Source organism: Parambassis ranga, chromosome 16, assembly GCF_900634625.1.
Source record: "Parambassis ranga chromosome 16, fParRan2.1, whole genome shotgun sequence".
Taxonomy (NCBI): Eukaryota; Metazoa; Chordata; class Actinopteri; family Ambassidae; genus Parambassis; species Parambassis ranga.
This window is the reverse complement of record NC_041036.1, coordinates 4,274,139-4,291,104: the sequence shown is the minus strand read 5'-3', so window position 1 is coordinate 4,291,104 and position 16,966 is coordinate 4,274,139. Positions and strand designations below refer to the sequence as shown.

General features: G+C 43.9%; 1 protein-coding gene across 3 annotated transcripts in view; it reads left to right on the top strand.

Moving 5' to 3' along the window:
* The window catches only part of oxr1a (oxidation resistance 1a), a 50,600-nt gene that overhangs the window by 31,435 nt on the left and 2,199 nt on the right, over nucleotides 1–16,966 (top strand). For 2 of the 3 annotated variants that reach the window (XM_028424560.1, XM_028424559.1), the window contains exons 5-12: nucleotides 4,550–4,702; nucleotides 5,402–5,586; nucleotides 6,631–7,295; nucleotides 8,940–9,105; nucleotides 10,936–11,101; nucleotides 13,910–13,990; nucleotides 15,328–15,453; nucleotides 16,803–16,955. In XM_028424560.1, the coding sequence (XP_028280361.1) occupies nucleotides 4,550–4,702; nucleotides 5,402–5,586; nucleotides 6,631–7,295; nucleotides 8,940–9,105; nucleotides 10,936–11,101; nucleotides 13,910–13,990; nucleotides 15,328–15,453; nucleotides 16,803–16,955 (1,695 nt within the window). The remainder of the gene's footprint in view (nucleotides 1–4,549; nucleotides 4,703–5,401; nucleotides 5,587–6,630; nucleotides 7,296–8,939; nucleotides 9,106–10,935; nucleotides 11,102–13,909; nucleotides 13,991–15,327; nucleotides 15,454–16,802; nucleotides 16,956–16,966) is intronic. The other variant, XM_028424561.1, reaches the window with a different exon arrangement.

Genomic DNA, 16,966 nt, shown 5'->3' with positions numbered 1-16,966 from the left:
CTGGGAGGAAGCAGAACCAGTTTAGGTTACCTCTAACATCTGCTGCCATAATCCAGCACCTTCTATGCAACCTGTATTTAAGTATAATCATTGCAATCAACAAACCCCAGTTTCAGTTCCACTCATCAAAGCTCCAGCAGTAACACTGGGTGAAACAGTACACACTCTACTTGTAACCATTGTGTGCTCCTTCTTGCAGCATGCAGACATGCCCACAAGGTGGAGCTGTGGATTGATTTTTGGGTGCATCATGTGTCACTGTCAAGGTCAAAGCCGGGTGGTACCTGCTGACTTCTCTGAAATCTTTATTATGTCACAGAAGCACATGCAGCTCATTTACATAAGATTTCAATGGATTTTTCATTGATTTTGTTTTTACACTCCTTGATACATGTGGAGTCATCAGTACCTTTCACTCTATGGCCTAACATTTATTTCATATTTTACAGAAGCTACAGCTTTCTTCTGTGGGTGAGGAGAGAAATATTGGTCTGAAAGTAAAAGGGTATTGATTTCTGTTTGCCCCACCACAGCTGTCATCTAACACTGTTACAGCCATCTCCTGTCCTCAGCATCACTGTCAGCTTCCTGCAGAGTAGATAACTGTGATGCAATCCTCCACCCGCCTCCCAAAAACCCTCCTGGTGGCTCCACATCCCACCTTTTTTTTCCTAGCATCCTCTTTTTTTTCTTCATTTTTCACCTCAGCTTTTCTCTTTCTCTGCATCCATCTTCATGCAAACACACACAGACACACACACAGAGGTTACTCACAGTCTGGAGCCAGCGCAGAAGCTCTTTCATCTTTGGATTTCAGTGCAGCAGCCAGTCCACTATGATGCACTGTGCTCTTTCTCCCCCTTTGATGTTACATTCTTACTCGCTCACAGAACAAAATCTTGTTTCAAAGAATCTGACTGGAATCTGGTGACTCCAGGACACCGGCACATCGTGGCTCACCTCATATGGAGATGAATAAACTCATTCTTGTCTTCATTCTGGAATGTTTGGGGGTCGTCTGGGTTCACGCTTCCTCTTTCCTGCTATCTCTTACCCCTCCTCGCTGTCCTGTACTGTAGTCTGGACAGAGCTGAGGGTTATGGGATATAATAAACAGACAGGTGAGTTTAGGATCACTGCTCACAGCACCAGCTGAGAAAATATTGAATGCCTTGGAGGCCAGCGCAGCACAAACACTGATCATATATTAGAGGATAAAAACAGAAAAGCAATATTCACTTCAATTATGTGAAGTGTTTGTGGCAGGATAATGGCAGTTTAAATTTCATAGCCTAAAACTGTATTGATTTGTTAGCTTCACCTTGTGTGTAGTGCTACATTCTTTTAAGATAATACAAACCATTGACTTCTAACAAGTGCGTACTTGGTCAAATACAACAGATAAAGTGTGCAAAGTCAGTTCAAACTAATATATAGGCAGCTGGACAGGTGGGCAGCAAGCCAACCTGGACACACTGGTGACAAAAAGCCAGATGTGTTTTTTAAGCCTGCAAAAGACAACTTTCACACTACAAATTCCTGCCTTCATCATGGTCACATGACATGAGAGTCACAGCCACTAAGTAGCAGTAAGCTTATCTTGTTTAATGTGATGACAATTAGTGTCCCTGACATCCTTTGTAGTCCCATTTAGTCACTTATAAAATCATTAGTTGGTTATTTAGTATCATATTTTGGGCTTATTTCAAGCATCTAACCCAAAACACACATAAAAAACATTGACTTTGGGATTGGAAGTGCTTAAATGCATTATCAGGTGTTAAGGCTTTACTTAAGGCATTACTGCAGCATTCAGATAAGCAATGAATCAATAATAAAAATTATTAAAAAATAATAAAAAAATGTTTATACAATCAGCAGTGTTGGAGTTAAATGAACAAACAAGGACAAATGGCTGCATATTCACCGTGCATCACAGAGGACTGAGATGTAAGGGGTGCAAAGAAACCAGACAGCTGGAGGTTGGACTGAAAGCAGCACCGGCAGCCAATAGCAGCGTGCAGCAGGAAGAAGTGATCAGCACAGGTAGTCAGGAAGGAAAGAGGAGATGGCACCCAGTCATACGTGTCAGATGTGATTGGATGCTGGGGTCAGGTGATAAGATGCTGATGTAGCATGACTGTGCTAGTTTTGTGTAAAGGGACAAAACTGATCATTATGTAACAGTGATCACCACGTGCAGTAATAATGTCACATGAAGCTTTTTGACAATAAGTTGAACAGATGAACAGTTGAACAGATTTTCCTCACTGTTGTAATCATGCAGCCACACACCAGCAGCAGCAGCACAGCCTGGTGAGCAGCCGCTCTCGGCTGAGGGACAGCCAGTGTGCCTTCACACTCCTCTCTCATGTGGATTGTGTGGGACGTGCGATGGGTATTATTTTGCTATCAACACATAACACCCCTTTTCTGAGATGTGCCAGATTTAATGATGGGGCAATGTAGGTCTGTTTGTTATACATTCCTCTGAAGGAGGACGTGTGTTGGTATCTGTAGCTGCTCATTCTTCAGACCAGGTGTGTGCTGCACATGTGCTGCTACCAGGTGTGCTCTGAACAGCCTCACTAGTGTGGGAATGTCCTGCTCTTCATTTCATATTTAACCTCAGAGCAGGAAGCGCGGCTCTATTGAGTCACTGGGAAGTGAGTTGCGTTGAAGTGCAGTTGTGTAGGTGAGGAGTGTCGAGCTGAAGTGGATGATGAGCTAGTTATACTCCTACCCACAGTCCTCGTCTTCCACAGCTTGGCCTCAGATCTTAACTTCATTAACAGTAGAAGCTCTGACAGATGAGTTTCTCCTCTTTTAGCCCCTTTTCAGGTTCCTGTGCTTCCTCCTTTTTTTTCCAGAGAGGCTTGTTTTGGCTGTTACAGATTGGCCGGCTCCCTCTGCCTTCCCTGGCTGCCAGAGTCTGGGCTGCTTGTGTCGGTGTGGGTCAGTAGCTGCAGGCTGTTTGTCGACTGCGCTGTGAGACAGAGAGGGGGAGGTGTGGGGGTGGGTGTCAGGAGGACAGCAGACAGTTGTTGTGGGCTTTTGGGCTCTCTAAGCTCTTCACCGCTCTTCAGTGTACTTCTCCACCGGCTCTTGATGCCCTCCCCTCGCGGTCAAAATAATAACTCCCACATACTCTTCTCTGTCCTGCTTTTCCTTTTTTGTTCTTTGTCCTCACACACCCTGTCGTTGCCTTTAGCTCTCTTTATCTCCTTTATATTCACTAAAGCATTCACTGAATTCTCTCGTTTTTTTTGTCTTTCCTCATCCCTTCCCACACTTCTTCCTATCCACAGACTCTCCATTCTTTAGACCAGCAGTCGTCCCCGTGGACAGACTTCAGTCAGTCTCTCCTTGTGGCTTTGTCATTGCATGGCAACAGCCCACTGGTAGAAACACTAATCCCACCACTCCTTGCGTTTCCAGCCCAGCAAAACACACCATCTGCAGCCGATTGCAGAGTTGCCACGGCATAGGTGAAGAAGCAATAACACAAATGCTCCATAGTGTACGTGTCCACTTACTGTAAACAGCATACTTGAGACACATCATTAACATTCCTTCCTTCGCTGTGTGGCATCTGACAAGTATATATAATAATAAGGAAATTGTATTTCTTACAGCTTCTCCATGTCTGCAAATCTTTATTAATTCTCAATTTAATGACACATAAAAACAATTCATTGACAGATATACATCTTCAACAAACAAAAGCACAATAAATAGATGTAAAGCAATCAGAAATCAATCAGAAAGACAAACCATCTTACAAAGGTGAGCATCAAGAGCAACAAAATGCAGCGGCATCATTAGTTGTCTTATTTTGTCTTTAATTTTTTTGTCTTTAATTTCTCTCACAAAATGATACCCCGGTCTGCACGTCATGGCCCAAATTCAGAAGTTTCTAAACTCTCCGTTGACTCAAGGGTATGTTCGTCTCTGATAAAATAACACTAACCAGGCATCAAGTTGTGCAGCGTAATTAAAGCTCCGGTCTCATATGAATGTTTTTCACCTAATTACCACGGTGACGCTCAGGCGCACAGGAGCTGCATTCTTCTGCGTTGTCACTGGGTTTCTTTTAACCTGATTGTCCCGCTGTGCAGAAAATATCTGTTTATATATAGATAATACATTTAGAGACATTACTTTGATGAGATGAGACACAAATTAGTTGCCTCGTGTATTACCAAGTGAACAAAGCTCTGCTCTGTTCTCCGGCGATCATTATTTATGTCCTGTCTGGTTGAAACCTATTTGGAGATCCAGATGAGACATCATGTTCAGCACCAGGAGGAAGAGAAATACTACTTAATGATTGTGTTGTTGTCGGCTTTAGAGTCATAATTCTAAAGTCTGAAACTATTTATCTCATGCTTCTCTGTGCTCTGGTTTATTGTGATTAACAGCACAGGTGTCCCGCATCACTTCCAGGTGATAATCAAGTGTTTATTAAAGAGGTCTAACACACGCTGTTCATTTTCTACCCTCTCCTACTCACACCGCTGTCCACACTGCAAACCCATCCTTCCTCCAGGACTCCGATGGCCCCCCAAGACAGGAAAGCGTTCACCCTCCAGTGTTCTCGGCCCTGCGCCAGTCCAGAGTGGTGTCATCCACCTCCGAGGAGGAGGAGGCCCTCACGGAGAAGTTCCTTAAGATCAACTGCAAGTACATCACAGATGGCAAGGTACAGAAAAAAAACTCACATTTATGAGGATGGGCACTTAACAGGCGAATGTACGCTGCTGTAGTGAAGAGCATAAACTGCCAAAAACAGACTGCTAATTGTGGTAGATGGAAGTGGTCCATGTTGAGTGCCAACTGCAGCTACTCAGAAAAACAACTGTAAAAGTGCAAATGTTAAGCAAATAAAGGAAAAAATATAAATTGAAACTCTACATTAAAGCTGTGTATGCATAAGAGGCTTCTTTTGAGTCCGCTGGTCATGTCATCATTAGGGTCAAATGAAAGAAAAGAAACACTTTAGCTTGACCAGAATTAAATAGACGCACAATGCTCTTACAGTATTTCATCTGTTGTTGCTTTATTTTTATTGATGTAAGAAGCAGTAATATTGGGTGGCCTGAGTGGGCTGATATGTCATGGTTTGATCTTAGAGCTGGCAGGGTGTGTGCAGCTGCCTAGCTCTCACACACACACACACAGATCCATGCTATTAAACGGCTGCTGATTCACTCCCAGGTACCAAATGAAAGCGCTGAAGTGGTCAGCTCTGCAAGTCAATAACTCCTACTTGATTTAGGACATTTGTGTTCTAAAATGGATTTAGCCTGCAGTTGTTTGTGTGTGTGACAAAGGTGCTCTCTGATGATCTTTTTTTTGGTAGAAATGTTCCTCATCAGTCCTTCTCTTTTCTCACATCAAGGGTGCGGTGAGCGGGGTGTTGCTGGTGACACCCAACAACATCATGTTCGATCCTCATCGCATGGACCCCCTGGTTCAGGCCCATGGGTGTGAGGAGTATGGCATCATGTGTCCCCTGGAGGAGGTGCAGTCTGCCGCCATCTTCAAGGAGATCACTGACCCCAAGATCAGAGAGGCCGTCCCAGAGTAAGAACAAACAATGCCCCCCTGTGCTCTGTAGAACTAATAGACCACATATGTAATTACATAAACTAAATATAAACCTATAACACCTACATGAATCCTTTATTCTTCTTCCACTCTCAACCTCACAGAGACGCAGCAGCCTCGCTGTGATCAATGTCGTCCGCTGCTGCACCCACAGTCAGATTGCATCAGCAACCAACCGATGGTTTAATTCTTTCCCCTCCACATGCTAAAATAAAAAGGAAACGGCAATTACACCGGGGTTAATGAAGTGTGCCTTTATCCTCCTACATTATGATTGCTCACCTCTCTATGCAGGAGGAAGCAGCCACTTCAGAGGATTCACTATGTGTTTCCTCCCACAGATTTGTCTGTTGTTTTAATCCGATTGTTTCAGTGTTACTGAAGCCAAATAGACGCGTAGAAATATAAATCCTGTTCATATATATATATATATATATACACTGTTTTGTTTTTTTGGTGGTACCAGGGTACCAGGACAGAGCTGCATTTAGTCGGTCAACTGTTGCTTGTGGAGCAGTTATTGTGTTGGCAAATGGCTGCTTGTTGTGCCAGGCCCAGCTGTGTTCCCAGCTGTGCCCCCCCCTCTCTGTATGTGTCTCGGTCCGAGCACACAGCTGAGCAACAAGTGCCTGCAGGATGGAGGGTGCCATGTGCTGGTTACGCGTGTTTTGTACGATTTGCTTGTAACACTAACTTGCTTCCATTAAAGACAGTTAAGATTATCTAGCCTACCTTAAAGTAGGGTGGACAAATTAATAGAAATGCATGCCAGTTTTACTAGGATTGTTCTGCAAAAATTAGCCTGTGTCAAGGTGCTACAATAGAGATTTTCTCATAGAAACCATGCACTCACCTTAATTACCAGATTATTGATTTGTTAAAGTTATACTCCTATAAAAAATGCTGGACAGATATGACATAAAAAGTCTAAAAATGGAGGGTGCATGCATAGATTTAACTTTTATATTTATAGATAATCACTTTTCTGACTTCCTTTTTGTTCCGCTTTCATGTTTTTAGTAATCTTGAGCCTCTGCCAGCTGAGAGGCATCCCTCCCAGCAAAAGGACCCGGAGCACCGCCTGAGGGAGCCAGGGGCCAACGATAGCGGCAGCACAGCCCCGCGCAGCACCGAGGGCTCCATCTCCGAAGACGTCTTCACCGAGTCAGAGCTTTCCCCCATCCGGGAGGAGGAGCAAGCATCCAGTGAGGACCTCCGGCTGGACAAGTCCTCTGGTGCTTCCACAGAGTCTGTGCAAACCATCACCCAGGTGGAGGCCACCACCTCCGGGGGTTCCCAGGCCTCAGGCAGTGTCCGCGGCTCGGTCAGTCAGCCAGAGGAGCCCGCCGCGGCAAAAGCAGAGGACAATCCACCAGACACTGCCACAGAGAATGATAGCCAGTCCCCTATGGGTTCCAAGCAGCACAGTGTAGAGAAGCCACCAAGCACACCCACTACCACCAGCAGCAGCAACACTAGCCAGGCCCAGGGTCCCAGCAGCAGCACCTCTCGCCCAGGGTCCCAAAGCTCAGCCACCCCTGGTGCCGCAGACGCCACCTCCGTCTCAGACAGTCAACAGGGGGATGCCAGCCAGGGGACAGACACTGACACTATGCAACAGAGCAAGGAGGAAAAGGAGAATGCAGAGGAGACGCCAAAGGACGGCACGCAAAACTCTGCAGAGGGTAAACACGTTTTCAGAGTTACAGTGAGGAAACATGTGCTTTCATCCCTGAGGTGCAGGTACAGGACATTTGAGTCCATCTGGCCTTGTGTTGTCTTTTAGCTGCACCTCTTCATCCATATTCTTCTGAAGACTATCAAAGAGACTTTTTCACTGCTCTCTGGCTGCTTCAGAATCACATCTCTCGTGTTGAGTCCTGATAACCTTTCCGTTTCCGCTCTGGTTTGGTGCTAGTAATTGGAACATAAAGACGAAGGGAAATGGCGTCCCTCTCAGTTGCTATCAGCTCGGCAGAGCAAGCCGGGTTTTATTCGCCTCTTTGATCCCTGGCTCTGGTGGTCTGGGCCACTCCTATGGGTGATAAGCTAAAGCCTATCAAACACGACAATGCCACACGCACACCTGGCCCCCAAAAGGGGAATCACGGCAACGATTAAACCCAACATCATAGAGGTGGTATTTATATTTCACATTCTTCTCTGCTTTTGCTTTTATGCATATTTTACAAATACTAAATTCCATTAAACACAAGCTTATTTGGAGCTTAGAGCTTAAAGCTTCTAGATGTCTAACTCTACTTCAGCCTTGCATGAGTAGTGATCACCTATATATACATGTGGTAAGATACTGTTGCTGTTTCTCAAACCAACAATAACAGAGTATCCCTGAATGCACCAGCAGGTCCCTGCTCTGCACATTAGTCCCTGCTCTGAAGTATATTATCACCAGTGATAATGCAGCTTTATGTACGCATTAAGTACATACAGTAAAATTAGCGGTTAACAACTTCATCGTCCTTGTAATCTGACGGTAACCTCAGTGTGCCACGCTTGTGTCCGTTTTGCCCACTCTAGTTAAACACACAGATGTGATTCTGAAGAAAAAACAAATGAGGACAGGGGGAGAGAGATTTTTTTACCATTTTCTCCCTGGTAATTATTGTCACACAGAGAGCTGAGCTGCAGCAGCAGTTCTAATTCATGGGCAGCTCAGCAGGACTGGCCTTTCTTCTGTGCACATTAGCACAGCCCACACGCGTAACAGCAGCAACTTCAAAAACAAGTGGCTTTAATGCCACATTCATGCATTTTAACAATTGGATTTGTTCCACTTAGCTGTGTTGACTTAGACATTTATAACATTGTGTCTAGCATTATTTACCACTTACGTGTTGACCAATCAGAAGCACGTGCCAGTGCACTGTCACTGGCACAATGATCTCATTCAGCTTCCCAGGGCTGTGGCCTTATAATAAGTCACTGATGGGCACTGCCACTATCAATTACAGTGTGCTACTCCATTTATTTCTGTCATCTGTTGTGTTTCTGCCACAAAATGACTAATGCTAGCTGATGTAGCCAGTAAATTGAAGATAGAGAAGTAGGTCACACAAATAAAGCAATTATTGTGAAGAGCATGCACAGTTAGTGGAGAAGATGTAATTTATTTCCAATAACAAAATAAGTATATTTCTAAATGGATGGCTAGGAAATGTGCGTATGTGCTTTCCTGCAAGATTTCCAGTAGCTCCACCCAGCTCCTGGTTAGGTTAACGTGGAGCTTTGATAGCTATCTATGTCTCCAGTGCTTACTCTAAACAGTCATATTGCTATTTATGCTTCATGTGATTGCTTCCTCGTGCCAGGTACATGCTCTGCTGAGAGGCGGAAGCATCGTTCTCACAAGTTCCTGAGTCTACGAGTGGGGAAGCCTATGAAGAAGACGTTTGTTTCCAACGCCAGCGCCTCCATGCAGCAGTATGCCCAACTGGGCAAGAAGCATGAGTACTGGTTTGCTGTGCCGCAGGAGAGGTCAGTACCTCCCAGCTACACCTCTGACTCCTCCTGGGGGAAAAAAAGTGCTTTGAAATACAAGGAAATAAGGCATGTGGCGGCCTAAATAACCAACAGAAATGAAGCCTGTGCTTGTTTTTGATATTGCAGAAGGTGTATATAAAAAGAAAACAATGTAAAGTGAACCAGCGTGATCCTATTATATCCCTAACAAACCACAATAGCTGAGTCACCTCACCTCCAGTCCCTTTAATATTTCAAACCAATCAAACACGCATTCTTTGTCAGGTCCAACTCCCACAGCGGCTTCTGCCCATTTCCCCGTGCTGCCTCTGCTAGACAGACAGAGATGATTTATTATTCATTCACTCAGCAGGGAAACAGACAGACACACACACACGACCGGGAGTCGGCTAAACCACTTTAATGTGTGTTTCTTCCAGGGTTCATGATTTGTAAACTCAAGATGTGTTTCCCTCACTAATGTGTTTGCGACCTGCTATGAAATTATAACTAAAAATAGCTTTGGCTTGTTGATGTGTTTTTCCAAGTTGGGCCAGTCAGAGTGGATTATTAGTACAGTTGCCAAGTCAGCAGCAGTCATAATTTCATTAGAGATCTTCCGGATAGAGACACATTAGAAAAAAATATTTTATTGTCATATGTTTATATGATGAATTAATCCCAATTGCACTAATAGCTTAATTTAATCAGCCAATTTTATTTAAAAAGGCATTTATTTGTTACAGATCTAGACCAGATAGGAGCAGCAGCAGTCACTAGTTTTAGAGTTTGTCTAGTGAGAAAAATATAATGTGTTCTCTCAGGCTGCTAATCGTACTTAAATCAGACAAACAGGCATGTCCTTTTCAGTTAGTCATGGAGCCATAAATGCCGCATCTTGCGCCGTGTTGACTGCAGTAATGACATTGAAATCCCCCTCCTGCCATTAGTCTCCATGAACTTGAGATGTCTGGCTTGTGTTTTCATCCACAGGTTGCTAAGCTACATCACTTCCCATCTGATAACAACAAGTGTGCTGGGATGCACATTGCTCTTGGGGAGTTAGAATATAGAGTTCATACATTTGCCAAAGGCTAAGGTGCCAAAGGCTAAGGCAACAACACAGCTGCTCTTAGTCCTCTTCTTCAGACACTGCTAGTCTCTGTGTGTGTAGCTTGACCTAGATGGGAGGCGACCCGCATGATGTGTCTTTAAGTGTCCTGGCATTAGTGTGGGAAGAAAGGGAGGCTATTGAATAAGCCATGCACAACCATGACATGAATACAGCCCAACCGTCTGACTGAGCTCGCATTCTGGATGACGCAGGCTGTGTTTGTTTGTAACTTGCTTATGAGCTATGCCCTAAACTGAACACTTAATGGCTCCTTCTTCAGAGGGATGGACCATGCACATACACTCACAGCTAGTTTTTAGCATCTTGTAGTTTTTCTTCCACACAACATGGTGGAACATTTAGCAGCTAAAAAGCAAGTTGGATGAGAGTCAAGTCCAAAAACACAACTTTTAATGTAACTTCTTGTCTCTTTCATGTTCATGATACTAACAGATAGCACGTCTATGTTGTGTTTACACCCTGTTGCACTGCCTCCAGGTGGTGCAGGTTTTATTTGTTCCAAAATGAGCAGCACTGAAATGACCACACTTTAGCACAGAGTGCAAGCTTGCATTGCAGAATGTGTTTCCACCGGCTGAGCAGCGTCTGTGTTCAATGTCTGTCAGATGTTTCAGTGCCTCCTTAACAGACTCTGTAAAAATATAGACACTGCTCTGTATTGGTTTGTAATTAAAAGGCACTGATGTGGTCTTTCCTGTGCCCCCCCTTAGATCGGACCACCTGTATGTATTCTTCATGCAGTGGAGCCCGGATATGTATGGTGAGGGGGTCAGGGGGATGGGACAGGAACCTGGGTTTATGGTTGTCAAGAAAAACGAGATATCCGAGACGACGGAGGACGAGCCCATCACTGACCTCAATGTCAAGGAATGGGAGGTAAGGGCTAAGCAGCCAAAACTCTGCTTCACCTTTCTGAAGCTGTTGTGTTGTCTCCAGCCTCACAGACATGGATTAAGTACAGTTCTCCCACTGTGGTTTAATCCATCTCCTGCAGAACCACAATGTTAAGTGGTGTAATTGTTAAGTGAATTGGTGTATGTTAAAGTAAATGTTAAATAATTTTGTTGAGCTACCTTCATTATGCAATGCATAGTGTAGATGTGCTGATTTTGTGTTTTGTAAATCATTTGTATTCTGCTTCTGTATTTTGCACCTTTTGTGTACTGCAGCATACTTCTTGGTTTAATAATACGTTTTTTGTGTCAACTTACTATCACATGTAAAGTTATGTACGATGTGTAAACACTCGCTTTGCTTGGAAATGTGCTTCTCTGAGCTTCCAACCAAAGTGTTTTGCATGTTTGTGTAATTGTTTATTCTTCTCAGTCACTGTATCGTAGTTTCATCACATGTTGTGTGACTGTCACTATTGTTGGTCAGCGTTTGACGACTTCTTTTGCTGAATGGCAAAGAAAGCATCATCGTGCATTGCTCATGCTTTTTTGGGGGGCCAAAAGGTAGCATCGTCATGGATTCTTCCTTTTTTTATTTGTTTACCTTTGAAACTGTAAAATTACAAAATGTGGAAGTAAGTAGGACTAGGAAGAATAGACACAGGTAGTTTCCTCTTCTGTTATAGCCAGGTCAGTGCAGCCTAGACAGAATTTAGTCAAACTGGCCTAATGAAAGGGATGCATTCCTTCATTGTATGTAGAAAGTGATACGATAGAAGCAGTGCCCTGCATTTAAATTTTAATGTAAATGAATGATGTAGGAAACAAAGTGGACTGATTTGTTTGTCCCTGGACTTTTGGCAAACAGAGGATACACGATCCATTACATCTGAATAAGTAAATAGGAACCTGAACAATGAATTTTAAGCAGCACTTTTTGTATGGAGCCTTAGGGAGCATGTAGAGTTTTTTTATAAATGCAAATATTTGAGCTTCTCTCCTTTTTTTTACTGAGTTAACACGTTTTTCAGGTTCCCCTTTTTTGATCACTCACGGTGTTACTGTCTCTTTAAATTCGCTCGCTTTGGGGGTGGGATCATAATTTTTTTTTAACCAATAGGAAGACGGGTTCCCTTTCCGTCCCGTGTTTTGATTGGACGGTGGTGGTGTCACACATTTCATGCGGCTATGGCAGAGACCCCTCTGGAAGAAAATGCTTCTATTTTAGTCCAGCGGGCTGTCAGGCTTTGTACCAACTCCGTGCGGTTGTCTCGGGGCTACACTGGCATAACTTCCAAGGATCTGTAATGTGACTTAACCAGCTTCAACCTCGCCCAGTAAGGAGGACATGTTTTCAAGGAGGGTGAAGGACCAGGAGAAACGGCTCACCCCTAAGTATTCCCATGTATGTCGCTTTGGCTTTCCTTCATGTTTGCGTCTCTTGGGATGTATATTCTTGTATGTTGTGGTGTTGTTGTTGTTAGCAAGCCATGCTAACCCGCTAGCGGTGCCCATTAGCTTTGCTAGCCCGGATAGCCGGTTGGGTATCCCAGGTCAGGGACAGGTGTTAAACAAAGTGGCTACTATTTGAGCACTATTTGGCAGTCAGGACAGGACAGAGCTCCCATCCGTTGTCTGCCCCGCTGTCACCGTGTAAATAGGATGTGTGTGTGTGTGTGTGTGTGTGTGTCCTGTACGCTGTGTGAAAGTTTCCAGAGCTGGGTGCACTTAAAAGATGCTGCCCCTGTACTCATACTGCGAGTTTTCACTAACTTTGCATCTCATCAGTTTATCCCCACTGCTCGTTAAACGACTCTGAATTATCTGCTTGTGCTTTATAAAAAAGAACCTTTTAAGGCCAGTCGCCTCATCCAAATACTGACCTCCTTTCCATGACATTGATCACTGCAGATCAGCATTTCAGAATGTGCTGCAGCCCCTTTAAAGCTAGCATGCTACTAGCTTGATCTGTTTTCAGGGTAAAATGTACTAAAGTGCCAGGAGCTGAAGGTGAATGGAAGCACAAATGTATTTTTTATGAAGGCTGTAGTTCACTCTTTCTGCTGCATTATTGAGACCTGTAAAGGGTTTAGCTTGTTACCAGTGAAGTTATTTACACCAGAAGAAACAAGGTGAGCAGAAGATGATCTCAGGTTCCTTTCAGTTTATTTGATATGTGTGTGTGTGTGTGTGTGTGTGTGGTTTTGTGCTTGTTTGTTTATCTCACTAAAACAGATTGAGCAGTGTTTATTCAGAGACAGCAGCTCTCTTCTCCATGGAGTGTGTGCAACAGCGTGGGGTGTAACTTTGTTGGAATGTAGCCATGCTTAGTAAGGTCATTGTGTTGGTCTGTCTGGGTTGTAGTTCAGTGGATTGTTGTTCCTGATGTGCACATGCATGGTGGACATGATGAGTATTGTTGCAGCAGTCAGAGCTGTTTTTGTTGTCTTGTGTGTTTCTGAAGAGACTTCTCAATCTCTCTGTGTCACACTTTGCTTTCTGCTGCTGTGTTGATACTTTCATCACAGTTTAATGTTTGCAAAACAGAAGCAGTGGAGTAATATTAGTGGTATTTAACATATTACACAAACATGCAAAACGACTGAGTGCTCTGAAATAACTTGCCCCCTCCATGAAAGCTAAAGTCAACAGAGGCCTTTGTGTCATGGTTTGTTTATTCAAATCACTACTTTGTGCTAAGAAGAAGTTTGCTGAAGTCTGACGTCTTGCCGCACAACAGTAGAACTGGTAGAGTTTTATGTTCCACCTGTCCCTGTCTTTGTACTACCAGGTAGTGTCTCTGACGGAGTACCACCGTCGGATCGATGCGCTAAACAGCGAAGATCTGCGCTCGCTCTGCAAACGACTTCAGGTGCCCTGACCATCCCTGTCCGCCCCGCTCTCTCCGCTGCTGTCCACACCAACACGGTCTCCTTTAGGCTGCCTGCTGCAGGCATTAGCTGCTGCTCCTGCTGCTGCTGGTGTTGCATACTAACCTCAGATATACATGATTATATTGTTTTAAAATATTATTGGTTAAGTTAGTTTCAGCTGACAAAACCTATATAAAATCGGTTGGACCAGATACTTTGGGAATAGCGTTCCGACTGAAAGTTTTTATCTGGTCATTACAGAAAAGTTGGCTTGTTTGGAGCAGAGTGGGCTTCATGTGACAGCTGCCTTATCTCCATGTGTCAGGCTTTCCTTCATCTCTGGCACTTCAGCCTATTAGATCAGTCTTGTTATAAGGCAGCAACTGCCAGCTGGTTATGCTGTGCTATAAAGGGCACACAGAGATGTCTTTTTTTCTGTAGGAAATTCCCCATTTTCTTAAAAAATAAAATTGCTTTGGTCCTCAAATGAGCCAATAGCAAAGAATGTGTCCTGCATGAGGACTGATCAGACAAAAGAGATGGTGTGTTTATGAGGTGGAAGTAAGACTCCCTTGACAGGGTGAGTGATGTTTTCTGAGGACAATGCAGGTAGGCCATGTTTGAATGAGGACGGAAACATGAGAGCATCCCAGCCACCAGTGGCAAAGTGCTCCACAATCAGCCTCTGTTATCGAGAAAGATAAATAACCCAAACAGTCCGGTGGTCAGAGAAAATGTCAAACACTGCAGTCCAAATTATTCATTGGGTTGATTTCCTATTCACTCTGCATTCTCCTCTCCTAGACAGCGTCTCCTCTGCCTGCTCTCACAGCTCTGCCAAACCAATCCTAGTCATCTGGCATCAGAGAGTGGCAGGGAGATATTCAGCTGTCCTCATCAAATTGTTGGATTATCAGTGTGTTGCTAGCAAACACTGCATTGATAATTTTGGCAGGACACCTGCTAGATTGAAAACTCGCAAACAGTTGACTCATTTGAATACAAGTTTCTGTTGCTGAGGTTGGGCTGTTAATGCTAGTTTACCCTTGTCATTTAGCTTTCATCTTAGACCTGAGTAGCTGGAAACCCTTTGTAGAATTCTACCCTGACATTTAAAAAAAAAAAAAAAAAAAGATCTCAGCTTAGCAGAGGTTGCAGTTTGTTAGTTTGCTTTAGACAGCCTGACTAGTTGAGCCTGTCATATCAGTAGTCTGATATGAAACAAAACATTATGGTTGATGAATTACTGTAGCTCTTATTGAATCCAGGCAGCATCAGTGCTTTCTGAAAGTCAACTTTCCATGTCAGTACCTCTAACATTTATTTGTACTTGTAGATCACCACCAAGGAAGAGCTGAACTCCAAGCATGGAACGCCCATCAAAACCGAGCTGGAGCCGGAAACGTTCAAACCCAACCTCAAAGAACCTAGTGATCTCCTGGAGGCTGACCAGATAGAGAAGGTAGAAGAGCTGCTGCACATATACAGTCTTAACATACACATAAAACACAAGTTATGTAACAGCTGGAGTGTTCATCAAACTTTAAAGCCTGGCAGTATATATATCAAGCCCCATTAAAGAGACCAAGTGAACTGGATCTTCTATTCTCTTATACACCAATAAGCCCCACTTTTGCTGACATGACATGTTGCTTTATTTTGTTTTTAAACACTCACGGTTACACACTGAAAATAGTCTGTATTAATTGCACTGTTCTAGTCGAGGAAGGATTGATTAGAATCAACAGCCCTTTGCAAGCTACCTACCAGACCTGTTTTTCAGCAGTGTACTTTGGGGAATCAGTGTATTCACCACACTAACTAGCTTTGCATCTGCACAACAGATGTTATGTGAGTAGGTAAATACATTGGGCAGAAGCAGGAAGAGTTGTCAAGCGTGTAAGTCACCTGACACCACCTTACATCGGGCATTGAAACAAATGAACTAGGTTTGCTCAGTTGTGGCAGAGTTGCAGGGTACAATATGTAGTGTTTAATTTACTATGTGCTGAATTACAATCTGTGTATATTCATCTAAGTCCAAACGGTTAGATATAATCAAAGGAAGTGTCTGAATGAAGCAGACATTGAGGAGAAACTATCCTGCTTTGTTTTGAGGTGTGGTGTATGCCTTGCAGGCATTGCAGGTTAATACATGCACAAGCACAGCTCCAAATGACTCCCTGATGGTATATTGACCTATATCCTGTCAATACATGGCTTTTTTTTAATCACCCTGAGGACGGAGCTTGAAGCTCAGGCTGGTTCACAGAGGTGAGCAGAGTTGGTCCTCGTTGCTTCATCCCCAGGCTGCTGATTAGACGACTGTTTCAGCTCAACCGCTGCAGCATGTGCTGAGCCGTCAGGAAAGCTGCAAAGGGACTGATGGATTATTGTAGTGTGAACAGAACATTTAAAGGCCTTTTGTTTCATATAGCAGTAAAAAATTGTCACTTTAATTCCATGTTTTAGTCAGTGTCTGTTTTATCTGTCCATTAAAGTGAAGCATACACTGCGCTGCTCCTCCAGAGCCTTTATCTCCCCACACACCAGCGCCACTGTTAATCCTTCAGTCTGTCAGCAGCAAGGCAGCAGCTTCTCTCAGGGAGTGCTGGACCTCTCTTTCTCTTGAGGCTGCTCTTGGTGTTTGGAGCCCTGTTACTTTTCTTTAAACACCAGGCAGTGTTAAAAGGTCACCACAGATGTAATTGAGCATTGCTAGCAGTGGCCTTTCTGTTTCATTTTCTTTCTCCTTTTTTTTTCCTTCTTCCTCCATTCTGCTATTTTTTTATTATCTCCCCCCCTACACAGCTTGCCAAGAATCTCCCACCACGGACCATTGGGTACCCATGGACGCTGGCCTTTGGCACATCAAAGCATGGCATGAGTATTAAGACTCTTTACAGAGCCATGCAGGGTCAGGACACCCCAGTGCTCCTGGTCATTAAGGACAGCGATGGCCAGGTAAGCTGCAG